This window comes from Mastomys coucha, unplaced genomic scaffold, assembly GCF_008632895.1.
Source record: "Mastomys coucha isolate ucsf_1 unplaced genomic scaffold, UCSF_Mcou_1 pScaffold14, whole genome shotgun sequence".
In the NCBI taxonomy this organism is placed as follows: Eukaryota; Metazoa; Chordata; class Mammalia; order Rodentia; family Muridae; genus Mastomys; species Mastomys coucha.
Genome location: NW_022196896.1, coordinates 68,319,265 through 68,336,613, shown reverse-complemented (window position 1 = coordinate 68,336,613; position 17,349 = coordinate 68,319,265). Strand labels below are relative to the sequence as shown.

Genomic DNA, 17,349 nt, shown 5'->3' with positions numbered 1-17,349 from the left:
TTAGTCCTATTCTTCTTCCATGCCACTTGGATAGTGAGACCCTCATCTCTTCGATAGAGGAACTGTATCCAAAAAACCTCAATTCTATACATGTCATCAAATATGATTAGGAAATCTTCCCCTCTAATGACTTCTATAACATTGAATTTATATTTAGAAAAACTTCTTTTCTAAACAAATGACATGCTTTTAAAACACTGATGATGTCAAAAGCATTGTAGACCAGGACTGAAACCTACCCAGCTGTGTGTATAAAAGTACTGTGCCCTGTTACACTCAGGCCTCTTCGTTTGTGGCTTTTATATCCATGAACTCAACTAGCTACATAGGGACATTAGTGGCTTCTTTGATAACTGTTGTGTAGATTTTTTTTTGGTAGACTTATTATTCCCTATGAAGCAGTACACTTGTTTGTTTGTTTTTTCAGTATTGCATTGGTTGTTGAAAAGCAATCCAGAGATGGGGTGAGGTGAGGAACCTCTGAGAAAAATATATGATACTGGATCATCCAGTATTTAGATATATAAACATTCTAGAGATCAGCCAGAAGAGGAAGGAGGGTGGAGGGGAAGGGGGACTGGGGAGAGGGGAAGAAAAAGATGGAAATTCAGACTGGGTTATTCTTGAAAATTAAGCCTCCCCTAAAAATAGCTATGGCTTTGGTTCAATAATATGTTCCCTGAAATTTTTAAACCTTATGCTGCATCACAACTTCCTTTCATGCTAGAGTATGTGGAAGCTAAGAGAAGCAAAAGGAGATAGGGTAGGAAATACAAGTGGAAGTACACAGGTCTCCCTGATTGCATTTGTTTGAATCTTATCCATTGTTGAAGTCAAGAGCTTACCTTCAACTGTGAATGATCTGGTGGCAGTCACAATGTAATTGGTTCCATTCTCTGTGTGTGTGAATTGACACGTGTAGTCACCTTCATCATCATGCTTCACGTTGTCAATGAACAAGTAGGACCTGTGTGCCTTGAACCTTGGCCCTTGGAGGGCTTTGCAGTTCTGAAGCAACAATAACAACAACAACAAGGCTTTCCAATCTTCTTCTACTAAATTTTCACTCTCAGCTACATCACTTGTGCAGATTTTATCAATTCCTCCCCAGATTTCAAATGTTTACCTTAAACCACTGAACAGGCGCTGTCCAATTATACAGGTCAATTGTTGGACAAGTTATCTTGGAATTTTTATCTGATCCATGTACTGTCGAATACATCAGATAATCAGGGATGTTGCACCCTGGCGGCCTTTTATGTATGGTGACATTCAAATATCCAGTCTTATTCAAGTTGGGGCTATTAAAAGAAGCCAAGCAGTTAAAAAGAGATACTTATCACCATGGTATAGCTTAATCCAACTGTAACCCTTGGACAATGTTTGTTGAACCAGCCGCAGAGTTAAGCCCTCTTTGTGAATTACATCATTTTATTCTCACAGTGGTGATTTGAGGATCATAATGATACTACTGTATGAATTTTACAAATGAGATACCAAGAGATAGAGAAGTCACTTGGTGGCAGCATATACCTAACTGGTAGAAGGGCATGGGTTGGAAACTGTGGTCATCAAACCATACCCCGGCTTATCTGACACTTTGTGAGTACCAGAGATAGTATGAAATCTAAACATGTGACAGTGTTTAGATCTGCAGTTCAGGCTGAGGAATTTCCAGACGTTGACCCCAAGTCTCTGCAGGCTACCTGTTTGTCAGGCTCTGGCATCTATGCCTTCTCACCCAACACAGATGTTTGTGGTGCTAGATGTCTGAGCTTACATTTTGTACTCTAGTTTGTTCTTAATCCCAGAGAACATGGAGCCATTATTTGTTGTTCAAATGGGTCACTAGAGAAGCTGGACATTCTTTTAATCAGGCTGCCAATTATATATTCTACTGTTAAATATTCAATAGCCAGCCCATCAATCCTCAGGCTGCTGGTCTTCTCAGTTGCACTTTCTTGTTCAAATCACTTCATAAACTTAACCATTCCACTGACGGGCAGACACAGGGGAAGCAAGGACAACTGGGCTATCAGCCACCAACAGAAGGGGAATGAACGGGCATAAGGCTAATAGTGGTTTCCTGAACAGTACCTTCTGATAACACAAGCATAAGTCCCAGAGTCTTCCACTCTGGCTGGTAGAAACTTCAGACGATCTCTTGAGACAAAGATCCGATTTCTTTTTTGAGAAGGAATACTTTCACTTGTACCTGAGTAATACCATTCCACAGGATAAGTCGAGCCTCCTCTTTTGGGGCATCTCACAATTAAAGCCTCATTTTCCAGACCCCAGGATGGTTTGCCTACAAGTCAAATGTATGAACATGATCCTGAAGTGTCCAAGTGAAAAGACCACAGTTTCTGTTCAGGATTAGATTTTTAAATGGATCGTAGATTGTAATGCTTTGAGGAAGAATAGGTCAACAACTAAACTCGTTTACTAAATGTGCCACTTGGTACAATAGACTAAGGAATCAATTTGATCTAATGTCCCTGTTTGCTCCTAGACATGGATAAATGCTTGTAATGACTTCCATGTGCAGGTGCTGTATTGTCTTGATTTACATAACTCAAAAATTATGATCTACTTCCTACAGGGAATTCCTTCTGAGAGGTTTACAATAAAGAATGAATGAAGAGGAAATAATTTCCTAACATAAAATTCAGCCCCAAACAACAGGAAGCAAGCAGCTTAAACGAGGCCAAATGTTCCCAGAATTACTTAAGTTATAACCATACCACTCATCTGAGAATCAGTACTTACTGCCTTCCGTTACTGTCAAATACATGGGAACTGTCAGAATTCCCAAAGCCCAAAGCCCCATTCTCCGTCTGTCAATCATGTGCTAGTGATTGATGGCTGAGGTCTCTCTATGGCACAGGATGGTAATGGTATGTTCACTAGGCAGTGGATACGTGCTGTCTGATGTAGGGTCCAGAAGAGAAATCACTGTAGATACTGAAAAATAAACCATGTAAAACCACAAGTAAAATATTTAACTTGTATTGATTTTTATTTGTCTTGATTTGTCCTTGGCATACAGGATAGTCAATTGACACATATTTATTAAGTTCACATATGGATAAGAATAGGTTTCAGGTATACAATATTGCATTCATCTCTACTGAACTTGAAACTAGACAGCAGTCCTCACAATAACTAGATTTTTTTTTCGTAATTATATCTTACCAGTCTCTTGAACATTTCCTCAAAAAAGCTAAATTAAGAGATAAGGAAACAAATTTTTGCATTTGTAAAAATTAGAACCATAAAATTGAGTAGATACTAGAAAGCACAGTGTTAATCAAAACTACAGCCATGTAGCAGGCTGGAGCAACTTGCACATGTCTGCTGTTTTACACACTAGTACACACAGATAGACATCATTTAAAAAAAAAAAAGGAAGGAAAATTTTGAAGTAAAACATCAGCCATGAGGCCATCCAATCCAAGACTGTTCCCCAAACTTCTGAAGAATAGTAACTGCCTAGGCTTGTTCTCTAAAGCCACAGAGGCTTGCCAGAGGTCTGAGAACAATAAATAATCCTTTTTCTTTTAAAGAATCTATTACTGTGGTGTTCCCCTTCACCCACTGGAAGAAGAACACAGAAATCTCCACAGCTAGGAATAAATATGAAACTCCTCAGTAGTTTCAAGAGGGCACGTTTCTTTGAGTTGCGGGTACTTTTTCTTTTACAAACTTCAGACAGTGATTGATTCTTACCCTAGATGAAGGGCTGGTGAGAATAAGCTCAGGGCCGTGAGGCTTCTTGGTGCTCCTTCGTCTTGTTTCTGTAGGCTACCCATGTGGGCATGCTCCCTCTTTCTCTTTAAATACACAGATGTCTTGGCATTTATTTTTTACCCCTCCCATCATGAAATTTGAGTTTTAGCCAAAATCCATTACTTGTTCAAAAATGCTGCTGTCTCACTTCCTGGGAATTCTTAAACTTACCACATAAATATTTAACCATAAGGATAACGTCATAATCCATCTCAAGGAAACCAATTAAATCACTCTCCCCTGTTTTTGCAAGGTTGATCAAGCTTAGATAAACAATGCTGTTTATCATAACGTTCAGTCCCAAATCTCACAAACACACACACACACACACACACACACACACACACACACACACACACCTACCAGACTGTCCTCCAGCTACTCCTGGACATGACCTCTGGCTGATACATGTCAGGGGGCACAATCAGTTCCTGTGGTGTGGACAATCTCACAAACCACCACATGTTGGGGAGAGTGCAGGAAGGACATGGAGATGAGTCCTGAGATGCAAGAGGACTTCATGCCTCCATGGATGCTTAGATACATTCTACAACAGAGAGAGTGTTTCAGGCTCAGTCCAAAGCAGTCTAGCACCTCAGATTTTGATCTATGACTCCCACCTGGGATGAAGATAACCAAGCTGTCCCAAGGAGGCCATCATCTTTTGGGGTTTCACATAAAACAAACATTAACGGTTGGTTTTGAGTTTTACTACACCTCCTTGTCCTGACTGTTATGAGGCTTCCTTTGACTTCTTCATGCATAGGAAAGATTGAAGGACCATCCCGACACCAACACCAATAGAAAAAGAATTCATATCTTTATGCGATATCTCCTCTATGCCTTATGTGGCTCTCTGCGACTCCTATATTAACTCTTCATTCCCCAAGTCAGCCAATGCCATGCTGTTGTCCTCTCCGTTGTACAAATGACAACCCAGAGGTGCAGGGATTAAATAAGGGATCCACACAACACAGTGCTAAGAGAATTAGAACCCAAGAAGGCTGGTTCTAAAGGCTAGTCACCAAATCCAAGTGCGCCAGGTGTAGAAAGTCAAGCATGGAGGTACTGCTAGCTAAGAACACAACTTGAGCTAATCCTGTATTGCTCCGTATAGTGGCTGGAACTGCTCCAGACATCTCTTCTCTGCTCAGTGGCTTAGCCCGCTCTTGGGCACTGGTGACACACTCTACAAGGCAGAAAAAAAACAAGCCTTTTGCTATCTGGGAGTTTGACCTTGAGTGTGTTCCCTGTCACTCTTGACTCTTATTATCAGGATTGCACACAGCATGAGTTTGAGCAAAATTCAAGACTACATTATTTGGTACTATCGTCAGCATTAATAATGCTTAAATAATTCAACCAAGCTCAATCAGTTGTGGCTGGGGTTAAAACCAAGTTGTTGAGGCAAGGAAACATGCATTCTTTGCTTTTTCCACAGGTCAACTAAAAACTGAGAGAGAGGAACTGTCATGGTCAAAACCTTTTTCTGATCACCATGACTGAGTTATTAAAGTAAGATAATTCCCTTAACCAGGTTCTTCAAGAAGCAATAAGCCATTTCAGCCTCTATTTGGATTTGTAAACATGGAATGCAGCTGTTTGAGGATGCATAGAATACAGCATCATGAGGTAAATCTGAAGAAGGAGGATCTCCAATCTATGAGCCAAACAGGAGTTTTAAAGTAGCCAAGTAGCCTTCAGAATCTGGCTAGCATTTGCCAACTTTTCTGAAAAATGTTCTTTTATGTCTTCAAACTACCTAATTCTCAAAATCTAATCTAATCTTATAAAAATCTAACGTAATTTTGCACCAGTTCCCCTAATTTGACGTTACAGTTTTGAACCCATATGTGAACCTATTAATCATCTGGTCCCCTGACATTTCTACTATAAATCACTATATAAATCACTACTATAAATTTTTTTACTATAAAGTAAATTAAAACAAATCACCCTGATACTGCTGGGAGGGCAGTCAGTTCCTTCCATTTGGACCTCGGCACCGGCATGTTTTGTAATGGGATATTATGCAAAGCTTATTCATTTGACTTGGCCAATGGTGCAGTTAAGTTTAAACTACAAAAGTAATCCACCTGAGCTGGCTACCTGTACCCTGATCTTATCACAAGTGCACTGTTGGAGCTGGGAACTATTTTGTCATATGAAAAACGTACATGTATAACAAATTTCATAACTTTCAGGAGATCTTACCAGAACAAGCAAGGAATAGATTACTTTGCCATCCTATAAATAAAGAACATTTTTAAATTTGGTTTTCCCTTTTTTTTCTTTTCCTAAAGAAATTATGTGTGGAGCTGTCATCTGTCAGCCACAGATCTCATTCTGCCTGTCATCACATGAAATGCACACTCTCTCCTGGATCCTTCAATTCACCTACTCCAGCTCTGTTGCTTCTTCTTCATCTTTCTGCTGTAGCTGCCGCACTGCCCCAACAATAAGAAGTACAAGCATCAAGAGAAAAGCCTTCCTGCCTGCAGAACCTAACACCTGTTGTCTTCCAGTCTCATCTCCTGACCCACACGAAAGCTGGCTTCCCCACAACCTTTCCTATATCAGTAATGAGCACATCATCATTGGATCAGAGAAAAATTCTTCATGCTTGATATATGTGGCAGGCAGGCAGGCAGCCCATGTGGATAAGTCACCAGTTTCACCTGTGAACCCTATCCTACCTGCAACAATGCCTCCCCACCATCTTCATTCATGACATCATCTTGTACTTACATTTTATTGATAATTATGCAAGAGCTTTCTGGTGCCTCATCAGTATCTTCTGGATGCACTGATTCCAGAGAACCCCTAAGAATCTAAGCTGACTCATGTATCTCTCTGATACCCTTCTACTTTAGCAAGAGGGAAAGCCAATATCCTAGAGTGTCCATGAGGGCTTATTGACAGGTGCTATTGCCTATCAACTCTGTGCCCCTGTGGCTTTCTGTCCTTCCTGTTCATAAACAGAGTCCACTGTCCCCCTTGATCCTTCTCCTGAAATACCTCATTGCAGCTACCCATGGACTGACTCTTCTCCTCCAACCTGGGTCTAAGACAGATCTTTTCCCCAAGGCTCATCCTGATATCCTCATGTGCTTTCTGGTGCTATGATGAAACTACTCTGACCAAAAGCAACACAGCAGGGAGGAGAAGGTTTATTTGGCTCACAGGCTACAATCCATTGCTGAAGGAAGTCACAGAAGGAGCTCAAGGCAAGAACCTGGAAGTAGGAGGTGAAGTAGAGACTAAAGAGGAATGCTGCTTACTGGCTTTCTTTCCTCGGCTTATCAAGTCCCTGCAGGACTAGGCACATCCTCTCCCACTGAGGCCGGACGAGGCAGCCTAGTTAGGAAACAGGATCCATAGGAAGGCAACAGGAAGGAAAGGAATTTTGGCATTTATATTACTGTGTGATTTGTGTGTGAAACAGGGAAAGCTTCGCGCACACACACATACACACACACACACACACACACACACACACACACACACACACACACTTGGTTGAATGAGCCAAGACAGCCACAGAGGAAGAGTTTTGGATCTGACACTCAAGCCTCAGAGTGTAGATGACATCAAGAGAGTGATATACCTCTACCCAGAGACCTCAGCTCTCCTGAAACATTGGCTTCTCATGTTCGGCCAGGCTCAGGTCATTCTGAAAAGATCCATGGGGAACCTTGGCCATGGAAAAAGCCATCAGCAAGAATCCAGAAAGAACTCTGTGGGGGGATAGCAGTCGTGTGAGAAACTCCCCAGCGGTCCTAATTGTTTGCATGTGTAAGGTGACTAAGACATAAGTAAGCTGTTCAGAGCTTAGAGCAGTTACTGTGTCACATGCCCCTGACCATGCGTCACTGGGGTATGAATTTGTCACACCTTAATTGATTCCAGGTGTATCTTTCTTTGTGTAACAATCACTGTGGCCGTGATTTTTCCCAGCATCAAATATCCAAAACACTGTTTCAAAGAAAAAGAATCCAGTTGGAGAATGGAGACAACCTGACATTAAGATTGCATATGTAACTAAAATAACTGTAGCAGTGCAATGTTGGCACAGAGTTATAATGCATAGTGGACAAAGGCTGGAAATGAATGCCTAGAAATAGACTCAGAGGGTGATTTGGCATTTCATGAAAGTATACAAGCAAGCGTATGGGGAAACATAATTTTCCAACACGTGATGATAGAAAGCTGGCTATCTGTGTGGAAAATTTTCATACACAAAATTAAAGTCAATCATATTTTATAACATAGAGTCTCTTTGACTTAGTACAGGAAAAGAACTTAAACTGTACGCACACAAATGACTTCACTGATCCTAAAAGAATGAGTAACTTGGACTTCGTAGAAATTAGATTGTCTGTTCTTCAAATTTAAATATGCTAAACCAGGGTTTTTGATAAAGTCCACACATCTGAAAATGACTTGTAGAGCTGTGATTCACAAAATTCTCTTTTAAGCTAATATAAAGAAAATGAAGCAGGTACTTCAAAAATAAGGAAAATATCCAAAGTGAAATTTAACAAAAGAAAAAATTCCTCATTCAACAGTAAACTCATAATATTCAGCATTATCAATTGTTACAGACATTAATATAATTAAATACTATATAATTCTTTTTAAAAAATACTGGCAATACCAAGTATTGGAAGGCCATGTGCAGTCCCAGCTCTCAGACACTGCACATATATTGCCATGAGAGCTTCAACTGACAACGTAAATGCATCACACTACAGTCACTTCTGATTAAACATTTGCTGTAGGAGCCAGGAATTCCCCTGTGTAGTAGCCTGAGAGAGATAATAATGTATGCACACAAACAAGTTCTCTGTGATTGTCCACAGTGTCTTGATTTATATAAGAAACACAGGACATGCAGCAACGTCCACCAGAATATATATGAACAGCCACCTGTGCTCCTGAACACTGCTCAGCAATAAGAGAGAATAAAGCACCAGTGCGTGCAATGTGAATTAATCCAAGAAACGTTATAGTGAAAGAAAGAAGTAACACTTAAAAGAATCTACATTGTGTAACCCAGGAATATAGTCTTTCAAAACCACAAGGGATTAGGCAGTGTGAAAGACAAGGATAGGTGATCTGTAAAGGTGTATGTGAGAAATACGGGGGTTCAGGGGATTGCAATTGAGATGGGGGTGGTAGTCTACATGTGTGGAAACTTATCAGGCTTTATGTGAAAAGTGTACACATTTTGCATTTTAGACAAACAAGATAGTAGGTCTAAAAAAAATAAAATAAAATCTGCAACATTTCACAGTACTTTAACTCCTGGAGAATTAAATCACATTTCACAAATAAGCCATACCCATAATACTGAACCTGAAAATGACTCAGAGTTCTTATCCACAGAATTGGTTAAAAAAAAAAGGGGGGGGCATAAATAGTCAGTGATAAAAGGAAGGAATTGCTGTTGTAAGGACATGCTGAATTGATGACTCTCAAAGACAGCATGATCCAAAAGGATGGAATCATTTCAAAGATAAAAAGCAAGCTCTTCCCCAAAATATCCCAAGCAAAAGATGCCAAATACAGAACAGTATGTACTATCCTTATGTGATGTTGAGCAATGGGGATTACAGATCCTGGGGATGGAAACTAGAAGCTGTGTGGATGGTTCACTGGAAAGGGAGGAGACAAAGGTCTGTTTCCTGGGAAGAAGAGATGTAGCCTGTGCTGGATGTGGCTTAGTGGACAGAGACAGCACCAAATTTCATTCATGCAACAGAGTGTTTAACCATCCCCTGACTAGAGACTTCCTTCTGTCCATGTGACAGGAGATCATAGTCCTGAAGTCAGTTCTGGGATCTGTCACAGCAGGAAAAAGCACTACATGTGATTGTAGCCACATTTTATTAACCCCCTTGCCACAATTCCTGGAGGAAAAGGTGACTCTTAATAAAAATTCCAAGGAGAAGCTATTCCAGGAAGAACTCCTTTGATTCATGTTTTTAGTTGACTATCATTATTATTGTATGTGATGTGGTAGCACATATGAGGTAATCAAAGGATAACTTGTAGGGAATCAATTTACTTCCTATACCTTTACTTGGGGACTGGGAATTGAACTCGGGCTGCTAGGTTTCTACAAGTGCCCTTACCTTCTGTGCCATCTTGCCGGCCCCTTTATCCCAGATTTTTCCTCTTCAAACCTTTGGGTAAGTTTTCCCTTATCATTTTTTTTTTCAGTTTTCTACCTAAAATTAAGAACAGTTGGGCTGGTGAGATGGCTCAGTGGGTAAGAGCACCAACTGTTCTTCCGGAGGCCGTGAATTCAAATCCCAGCAACCACATGGTGGCTCACAACCACCCATAATGAGATCTGACAGCCTCTTCTGGTGTGTCTGAAGACAGCTACAGTGTACTCATTTATAATAATAAATAATTTTTTTTTAAATTTAAAAAAAAAGAACAGTCAGCCAGATTTATTTCCAGTTTCTTAGATGAAAGTATATATGGCCTTAAAAACATTTATTAGGTCCACAGCACATACACTGACAATCCAGAATGACAGCTCTCTACAGTGAAGGGGAGGAGGCCTCATTCAATAGCCACATAACAATCAGAGGGCAAAGATAGACTTCCAAAAACTGCACTGTGCCTTTATTGTGATAGAAATCCTGCCTCAGTTTCCCACCTGGTGCTCTTTAGGATCAGATTCAAGATGACCTTATCAACTCCACACGTTTGAGCCTACCAGACTTACAGATTCTAGACTTGTAAGATCCTATATGTGTATTCATCAAGGAAAAAAAAAAAAAAAAAACAGAGCATAGAGTCAGAGATGCCAGGTAGAAAGATGAGTACCTATTGGTTCTCTTGCTCCAGAGACTCCATACAGCATATAGCAATACAAAACCAACCCAACAGAACTTGTTTGATCTCAGATTATTTTTAGTATAACTGGTCAACCATAGACTAACTTCTTTACCTTGGGCACCTGACAATAATACCGAATCTTCATTGCCGCACCATGCCAGTGAAATGTTAAGATGCTTATTTTCTATGCATGCTGATGTTTCTATGAACCAGGTTCATTTTGGGTTCCCTAAGTCACTTTGCTGTGGAGATGCAATGCTTGATTCTACACAGGGCATGACTAACAGGAGAGAGCAGGTCATCTGCTACCGCCATGCTACCTTCTCAAGTCATGTTTATAGCCCTCAGTACTGTGGTGGCTAATATTGATGGCCAATATTAGAAGAGCTAGAATCACCTAAGAGATGAAGCCCCTCGGTACAACCAGGACAGTTCCTCTTAAGTTGATTGAGGTGGGAGGACCCACTCTAATGGAAATAAGCATTCACTTTTAATGACTCCACTCACTTAAAGTAAGATATGTGGAAATAATCTTTATAAGATAGTAGGTGGTAGGAAGTGATAACAGACATCGGAAGAAGGCCAGGTGAAGCATTTGAATTTTGAGGGGTTCCCAAGAAAGGGTCATGGGGAGTATTCAGAGAACTGAAAAGGGCTAGTGACTCATTGGTAAGGATTTCCAGGCCTTAGCATTTTGAAGAGTGAAACATACCAACTCTGCATCAAATAGGCTTTCAATTACAACATGTTGAACCTCAGACTGCTATGGGGGGTCAGACACAGGTCATTGCTTCAGACATTGGAGCTATAGGAAAGTACCAGGCAGAACAGAGGGATATAAAAATACCTTATGTTATAAACGTTATACCCCAGAAGAAAGATAACAGACAGCATAAGTAAAAGATCATGTATCATGACCTAAAGAGAAAGGTAAAGTGGATAGGCATAGGAAAGTACTTTTACAACAGATGATCTGAGAAGGCTACCGAAGAAGGTGGCTTGCAGAAAAACTACAGAAGCACAGCTCAGGCAGGAGGACCAGGCCAGCCCAGAGCCCTGCTGAAGATGGATGTCCCAGGTCTGAAAGTCAGAAAGGTCCTGTGGCCCAAGTGAAGCAAGGAAAGGTGGAGACATAATAGCAAGTCAGAGACTCATCTGAGTCCTGAGCCCTTTCACACTAAGTGGATGGAAACTGAGGTGAATTCCAGGCACACGTCTTAATTTTGATGTAGGTTCTAGAATATTCTCTATGATGAAAATATTTTTAAGGACACTGACATTAAGGATGGAAGTAAGTATGGAGGCAGGAAGGATAGAAGTGTGAGGCAGGAAATATACTTGCTTCATGGAGCAAGGGGAAAAAATAGATGATAATGCATGGCTCACTGGCATTTAGAAAAGTATGTTTGCTTTGAAAACCTGCCCTCTTACAGTTAGTTAGAAAAACAAACAAGATAAACAGAAAAGGAAAAGATTGTCGTTTTCGTTTGGATTGGATTTATTTGGGGATGCTGGGAGTTGAGCAGGTCATTAGATGTGCTAAGTATGGACTTGACCACAGAGCTACATCCCTACTGCCTAGAATATGTATTCAGAAAGAGAAAAGGAAGCGCCATAGTGTTAGTAGTTGAGAGGCTAAGGCAGGAGGGTTCACCTGCCTTCAAGACCAGCTGGGGCTACATGCCAAGGCTCTGTCTCAAAAGGAAAAGAACAGATATAGAGAGATGTAGCTGGAAGAAGATAGAGGGAGGGAAGGAGGGAGGGAGGGAGGGAGGGAGGGAGGGAAGGAGGGAGAGAGAGAAGGAAGAAAGGAAAGAAAGAATGAACAAATGAACCAAGCAACCAACCAATGAATGAGTGAAAATACAGCAGGTAAACATGCAAATGTTTGTAAAGACCAGAAACCATCCATGCACTAGCTTGTACTAGTGTGTGGTTAATAACATGTTTTTAATCATTAGAGCTCTTAAAACCAGGGATACGCCCTTTCTGCCCATCAGTTGCTCTATGGGTCCACAAATATGTAGGCACCCAGGTAGAAAAAATGCCTTAGGACCAAACTCTTTCCCTCAGCAACTTAATCAGAAATAGAGAAAACCCCAAGCTCCCCTGGAAGATCTGTCTCTTTCAAATTAGCAGCTCCAGCACCCAGAAAGCTGGACAAATAGAAGAATGTGCTCAGAGCAGGAAAAGGAAACATAACAGTGATGAACTCTGATAGCATTTCTTGTTCTCTCTTATCAAAACACTAAGGATTCTACACCCAGTTCTTCTTTAGAAACCACCCATTGAGCTTGGTGTTAGGACCAACATTCTGGCTGGCTTTTAGAGAAGGAACCCAAGACATAATAAAGAGAACCAAGCTGCCTAGAGTCCAAGCAAATGAATACAAGATCAGGAGTTAAACACTAGGTTGGGGCTCCATGATAGAGCACTTGATCAGCATACATGAGGTCCTAAGTTCCATGCCCCTGATCCCCAATGGACAAGAAAAAGAACATCGGTTGGATGCAGGATAGCATAAATCTGAACTGTCTGTCTGTCTTAGTTACTCTCCGGAGAGAAGGGTCAAGGTGAGATCTAGATGTTCATAAGGGGACTGGAGCAGTGGTGTGCCCAAAGTCTGGCAGATACAGAGGTGCACTTCCTGTTTGTGTTTTTCTTCTTTTTTTTTTCTTTTAATTTCTGAAAGAAACTATAATGAAAAACAGATGTTCAGTGGGAACATTTTAAGCCCAGTTTCTGGGTTATTTTGCTTTACACACTCTTCTGGACACCTTCAGAGGAACAAAATGTGGAACAAGATGTGGACTGTCAACCCCAGTGTCAAAGAAGACACCAGGATGGGGGTGGGGTGGGGTGGGGGTGAGGCAGGCAGGGAAGAGCTCAGTGATTTCTGACTCTCACGTGGCCTGATTATCCCACTCCCACCATCCCTCACTGCCCTCCTCACATCCCTCTCCACTTACCCCACAGCCTCTCACTCAACACTTTCAGTCAGGAAGACTTCACTACTAGATCATTTCTAGAATTATCTGGTTCCCAGGAATGATTCAAGAACCCATTAGCACTCTAGACACATGCTCTGAAGTTTCATATCCTTCCAGAGCTTCATCCTAGTCCTTCTCAATACTGTAGACCAAAATCCCATCTTATATGCTAGAGTTCAAGAGCTCAACCTTATTACTTTGTGCCTTGGTTTTCGTTTGTTTTTTTTTTATTATTATTATTATTCCCATTAATAATACTATTTTTCTCACAAGCAAAGGCTGTAGTGATTATCATCTTTAACCTAAGTTTGTACTAGAAAGGGCTTTCCCCTTTGAGATGAAGCCATCTTTGATTAAATGAATAATAAATGAATAAATAAACCCTCAAAGGTACTCACCATCAGCCAGAGATCCTAGCCATCTAGTCTTCCTCAGCTTCCCACCACCAGAATTTGTCAACTGCAAAAGGTGGCTTCTCTAATAGCTTTATGCAAATACGGTTGCCGCCCTATCTCTAAATACCTCCCTGTTTCCTTATCAGTTACAATACAGGAACCCAGTTGCTGATAGACAGAAACCAGCTCTGGTAACTCAGCAATAGTTGTTAACCATCTTCACTGGTTTTACTGTTTGTCTTAGAGATTTGACACAATGTACTTTCTAGTTTTAACCTTATCTCCATGGACCTTCAAGTATCATCCAAACAAAAACCAGCCCAGCTCCTGCTGACCAGCAGGTCTCTTGCTGTCCTCAGAGAGGAGGTAGATAGACCAAACTCCCTACAGCTGTGCTCTGAGGGTGACGCTGCACAGTTCTGCAGACAGTGTTACTCTTGAAACTTCTGTGTCAAGGTTTTGAAGAGTCCAGAGTATGCCATGCAATTAAGTATGTGCGACCAGCTCTTTGTATACTGACTAGGCTCACCTTGTAGCCCTTTCTTCCCCAAATTTATTTTGACCACGGTGTTTATCACATCAACAGAGAGCAAGCTAATGTGATAGTCTTTCCTCGTGAGCAGATCTTTACCCCATCAGCTGATGTGGTTGGCCTATGGTTCTACCCTAACTCTAGATCTCTTGATATCATTTCTTGTCATGAGTATGACAGTAACAGTGTTTAAGAACATGGCCCATGTCAGTGTTTAAGAATGTGGTTATTTATCTTTAAAACAGTCTTCATCAATCCTTCCCATTTACATCTTTGGTACTATCTAAATGAATAGTAGCATCCTCAATGCTCCCATCAAAGCCTAGAGAGACCAATGTTAAGGTCCTCAAGAGCTAGAAATATAAAGGTCTTACTGAAAAAAACAGTGTGAAAAGCCTAAGTGGTCCTGTATGGGTTTGGTATGTGCCTATTTATAAAGGCTTTGAAAAGTGTGCATCTCAAAGACTGCTATATCACATCTACCTCAAAGGGAGAGTCTAGTCCAACCATCTTTGAAAGTCTCCTCAAACCAGAAGGTCTTGGATGACCCTCATTCAGTCTGATATGCCCTCATTTTCTATCCAGCAAAAAGAACTGTATCTCTTAAAACTAGGACTCTTTAAAGAAACCAGATGCAATCAAAGGTGTTTCTGAGGGTGGTAAGATGGCTCATGGGTAAAGCTACTTGTCCTCAAGCCTGACAACCTGAGTTGTATTCCTAGGACCAACATGGGAGAAGAAGAGGGAGTTCCTTGTAAGCTGTCCTGTGACCTCCACAGGTATTCTGCTGTGTGTGCACATGCATGCACACACACACATACACACACACATGCACACACACACACACACACACACACACACACACACACACACCATCCAAGCAGTCACAGATACAACCCCACAAAAACATCATTAGACATAAAAAGTGTCTCAAAACTAAAAGTCCTAAACCCAAAGATAAGCTGGGGGTTCTGTGTGTGTATGCATGGGAAGTGGTTAATGAAAATTTAAGGCATGCCTAAACAAGAAAGCAAAGCAGAATAACATCTGTAACAAATCACCAATTAATGACACCTTCCACTGATATGGATGCCATGCAGGAAGAGCTGCACAGGGGCAAGTGAGCTCCTTGGAGATGGTCCACCATTTTGCACAGCTGTGATGGATACACCTTGAGGAGGCAAAGCCTCTGGGGCTTCATCACTGGATCCCCTCTTGCTGCTGCTGTGGTTTCTCCTGTTTGCCATTGCTACTTTCTTCATATATCTAGCATAGTGTGATTGGGCATGGGAAGACCCTCATTGCCTAGAGTCTGGTGTGATCTCTTCTTGGGAGACAGCTCACTCTATTGGGCAATTTTTCTGTAGATCATTATAAAGATGAACTTTCATAAAATAATATTGTTTGTATGAACTAATGATTTTACAGAATTACTGACTTGATTTAAACAGTTTAGGAAGTTAGGGTAATAGAAAGTTTAAGGAGATGGTTTAAGTTGTTTTGCCCAAAAGAGAGAATGGGATGTGGATCTTCCTTGTAGAATAGTGAGGGCTGCATAGGTTAGAAAAAGGTGTACAGTGAGATTTCATGCATTATGAGTGTATAATTGTACTTGGAGGAGGAAAACAGGATTGGGACTAGTTAGCGATCAAAGAACACATTTCATTTTAGGCTGGGTCTGAGTTCCTAGACCTTGTTGTGATCTAGGGATGTGGCCATTGGTTTTGATGTACACCATGAAAAGACAGAGTAATGAACAAAGAGCAAATAATTCTATTATGAGAATAAGAGTAGAGAATAGATGATTAGACAGTTTAACTGAACAAGACTTCAAAACTGAGACGTAAGCTAGATGATGATCTGTTTCTTGGGAAATACAAATTGTCGTCAGCTAAGCATAGGGAAAAACTTGCTACTATAGACTGGCTTGCTTCAACTTTGTTAATCAGTGACAAAAGAGTTATCTATCGATTTGGGGTTATGATGAACTTATAGAGAGAAAGATAGACAGGAAGTGTGTGGTTAGGTATCAGTTTGAAAACAAGAATACATAATCAATAATTCTGTTGTAATTTCCTTTTCTGTGAAGATTTTAATATGGTTTTGAAGTATATGCTTCCATGGTGATTACTTTTAGAGAATATGTATTTGTAGCTATGAGGAAATCTTTTTCTTACATAGAGAATTTTGTCTTAGGTTGTATAAAAAGGCTAGGGGGGAAGAGTTGTTGGAGTCTGCTTGTTGATGCTTTGCTCCATCCACCAAATGTGTGTGTGTGTGTATGTGTACCTGTGAAGTTGTTACAGCTTCTCATTGGATCTAGTTTCATTCACCAAGCATGTGTGAGAGGGTGCCTGCTTTACATTGTCTCAAACCCCCACATTATCTCCTTAGATCACTGTACACACTCTTGGAGCTGGTCTCCAACACTTTCCTAGAACATCCAATAGGAAATAAAACCTCAGCTTTGTTTTGTGCATACAGAGTAGTAAATTCATTTGGAACTCTTACAACTTCATAATGGTGGGGGCCAGAGAGTGAGGGGAGTCCTCATGGACAAGAACTGAATTGGCCTAAGCAGTTGCTCTTAGTGAACTCCAGTTTGCTAACCTGGTCTGCAGAGGGGAAGACTGGACTGCAGTAACTCCTGTCCCCATCTTTAAAGAGTTAAAAGTTGCAATCTGGCAAGAAGTCTAGGTAGGTCTCTACCCTTCATTACCTCCCCAACCCATCCAAAGTCCATGTGGGCTCTGAGGATGGGAATCATGCTTAATGGACATGCTCACTT

General features: G+C 40.9%; 1 protein-coding gene across 5 annotated transcripts in view; it reads right to left on the bottom strand.

Moving 5' to 3' along the window:
• The window catches only part of Il1rl1 (interleukin 1 receptor like 1), a 56,766-nt gene that overhangs the window by 13,915 nt on the left and 25,502 nt on the right, over positions 1-17,349 (bottom strand). Inside the window, exons 1-6 of one of the 5 annotated variants that reach the window (XM_031368830.1) lie at positions 14,033-14,076; positions 3,730-4,336; positions 2,770-2,964; positions 2,098-2,308; positions 1,127-1,301; positions 846-1,008 (exon numbers count right to left, since the gene is read on the bottom strand). In XM_031368830.1, the coding sequence (XP_031224690.1) occupies positions 846-1,008; positions 1,127-1,301; positions 2,098-2,308; positions 2,770-2,848 (628 nt within the window). In that variant the 5' untranslated portion in view covers positions 2,849-2,964; positions 3,730-4,336; positions 14,033-14,076. Of the gene's footprint in view, positions 1-845; positions 1,009-1,126; positions 1,302-2,097; positions 2,309-2,769; positions 2,965-3,729; positions 4,337-14,032; positions 14,095-17,349 lie in introns of those variants that run through there. The other 4 variants (XM_031368827.1, XM_031368828.1, XM_031368829.1 and 1 more) reach the window with 4 other exon arrangements.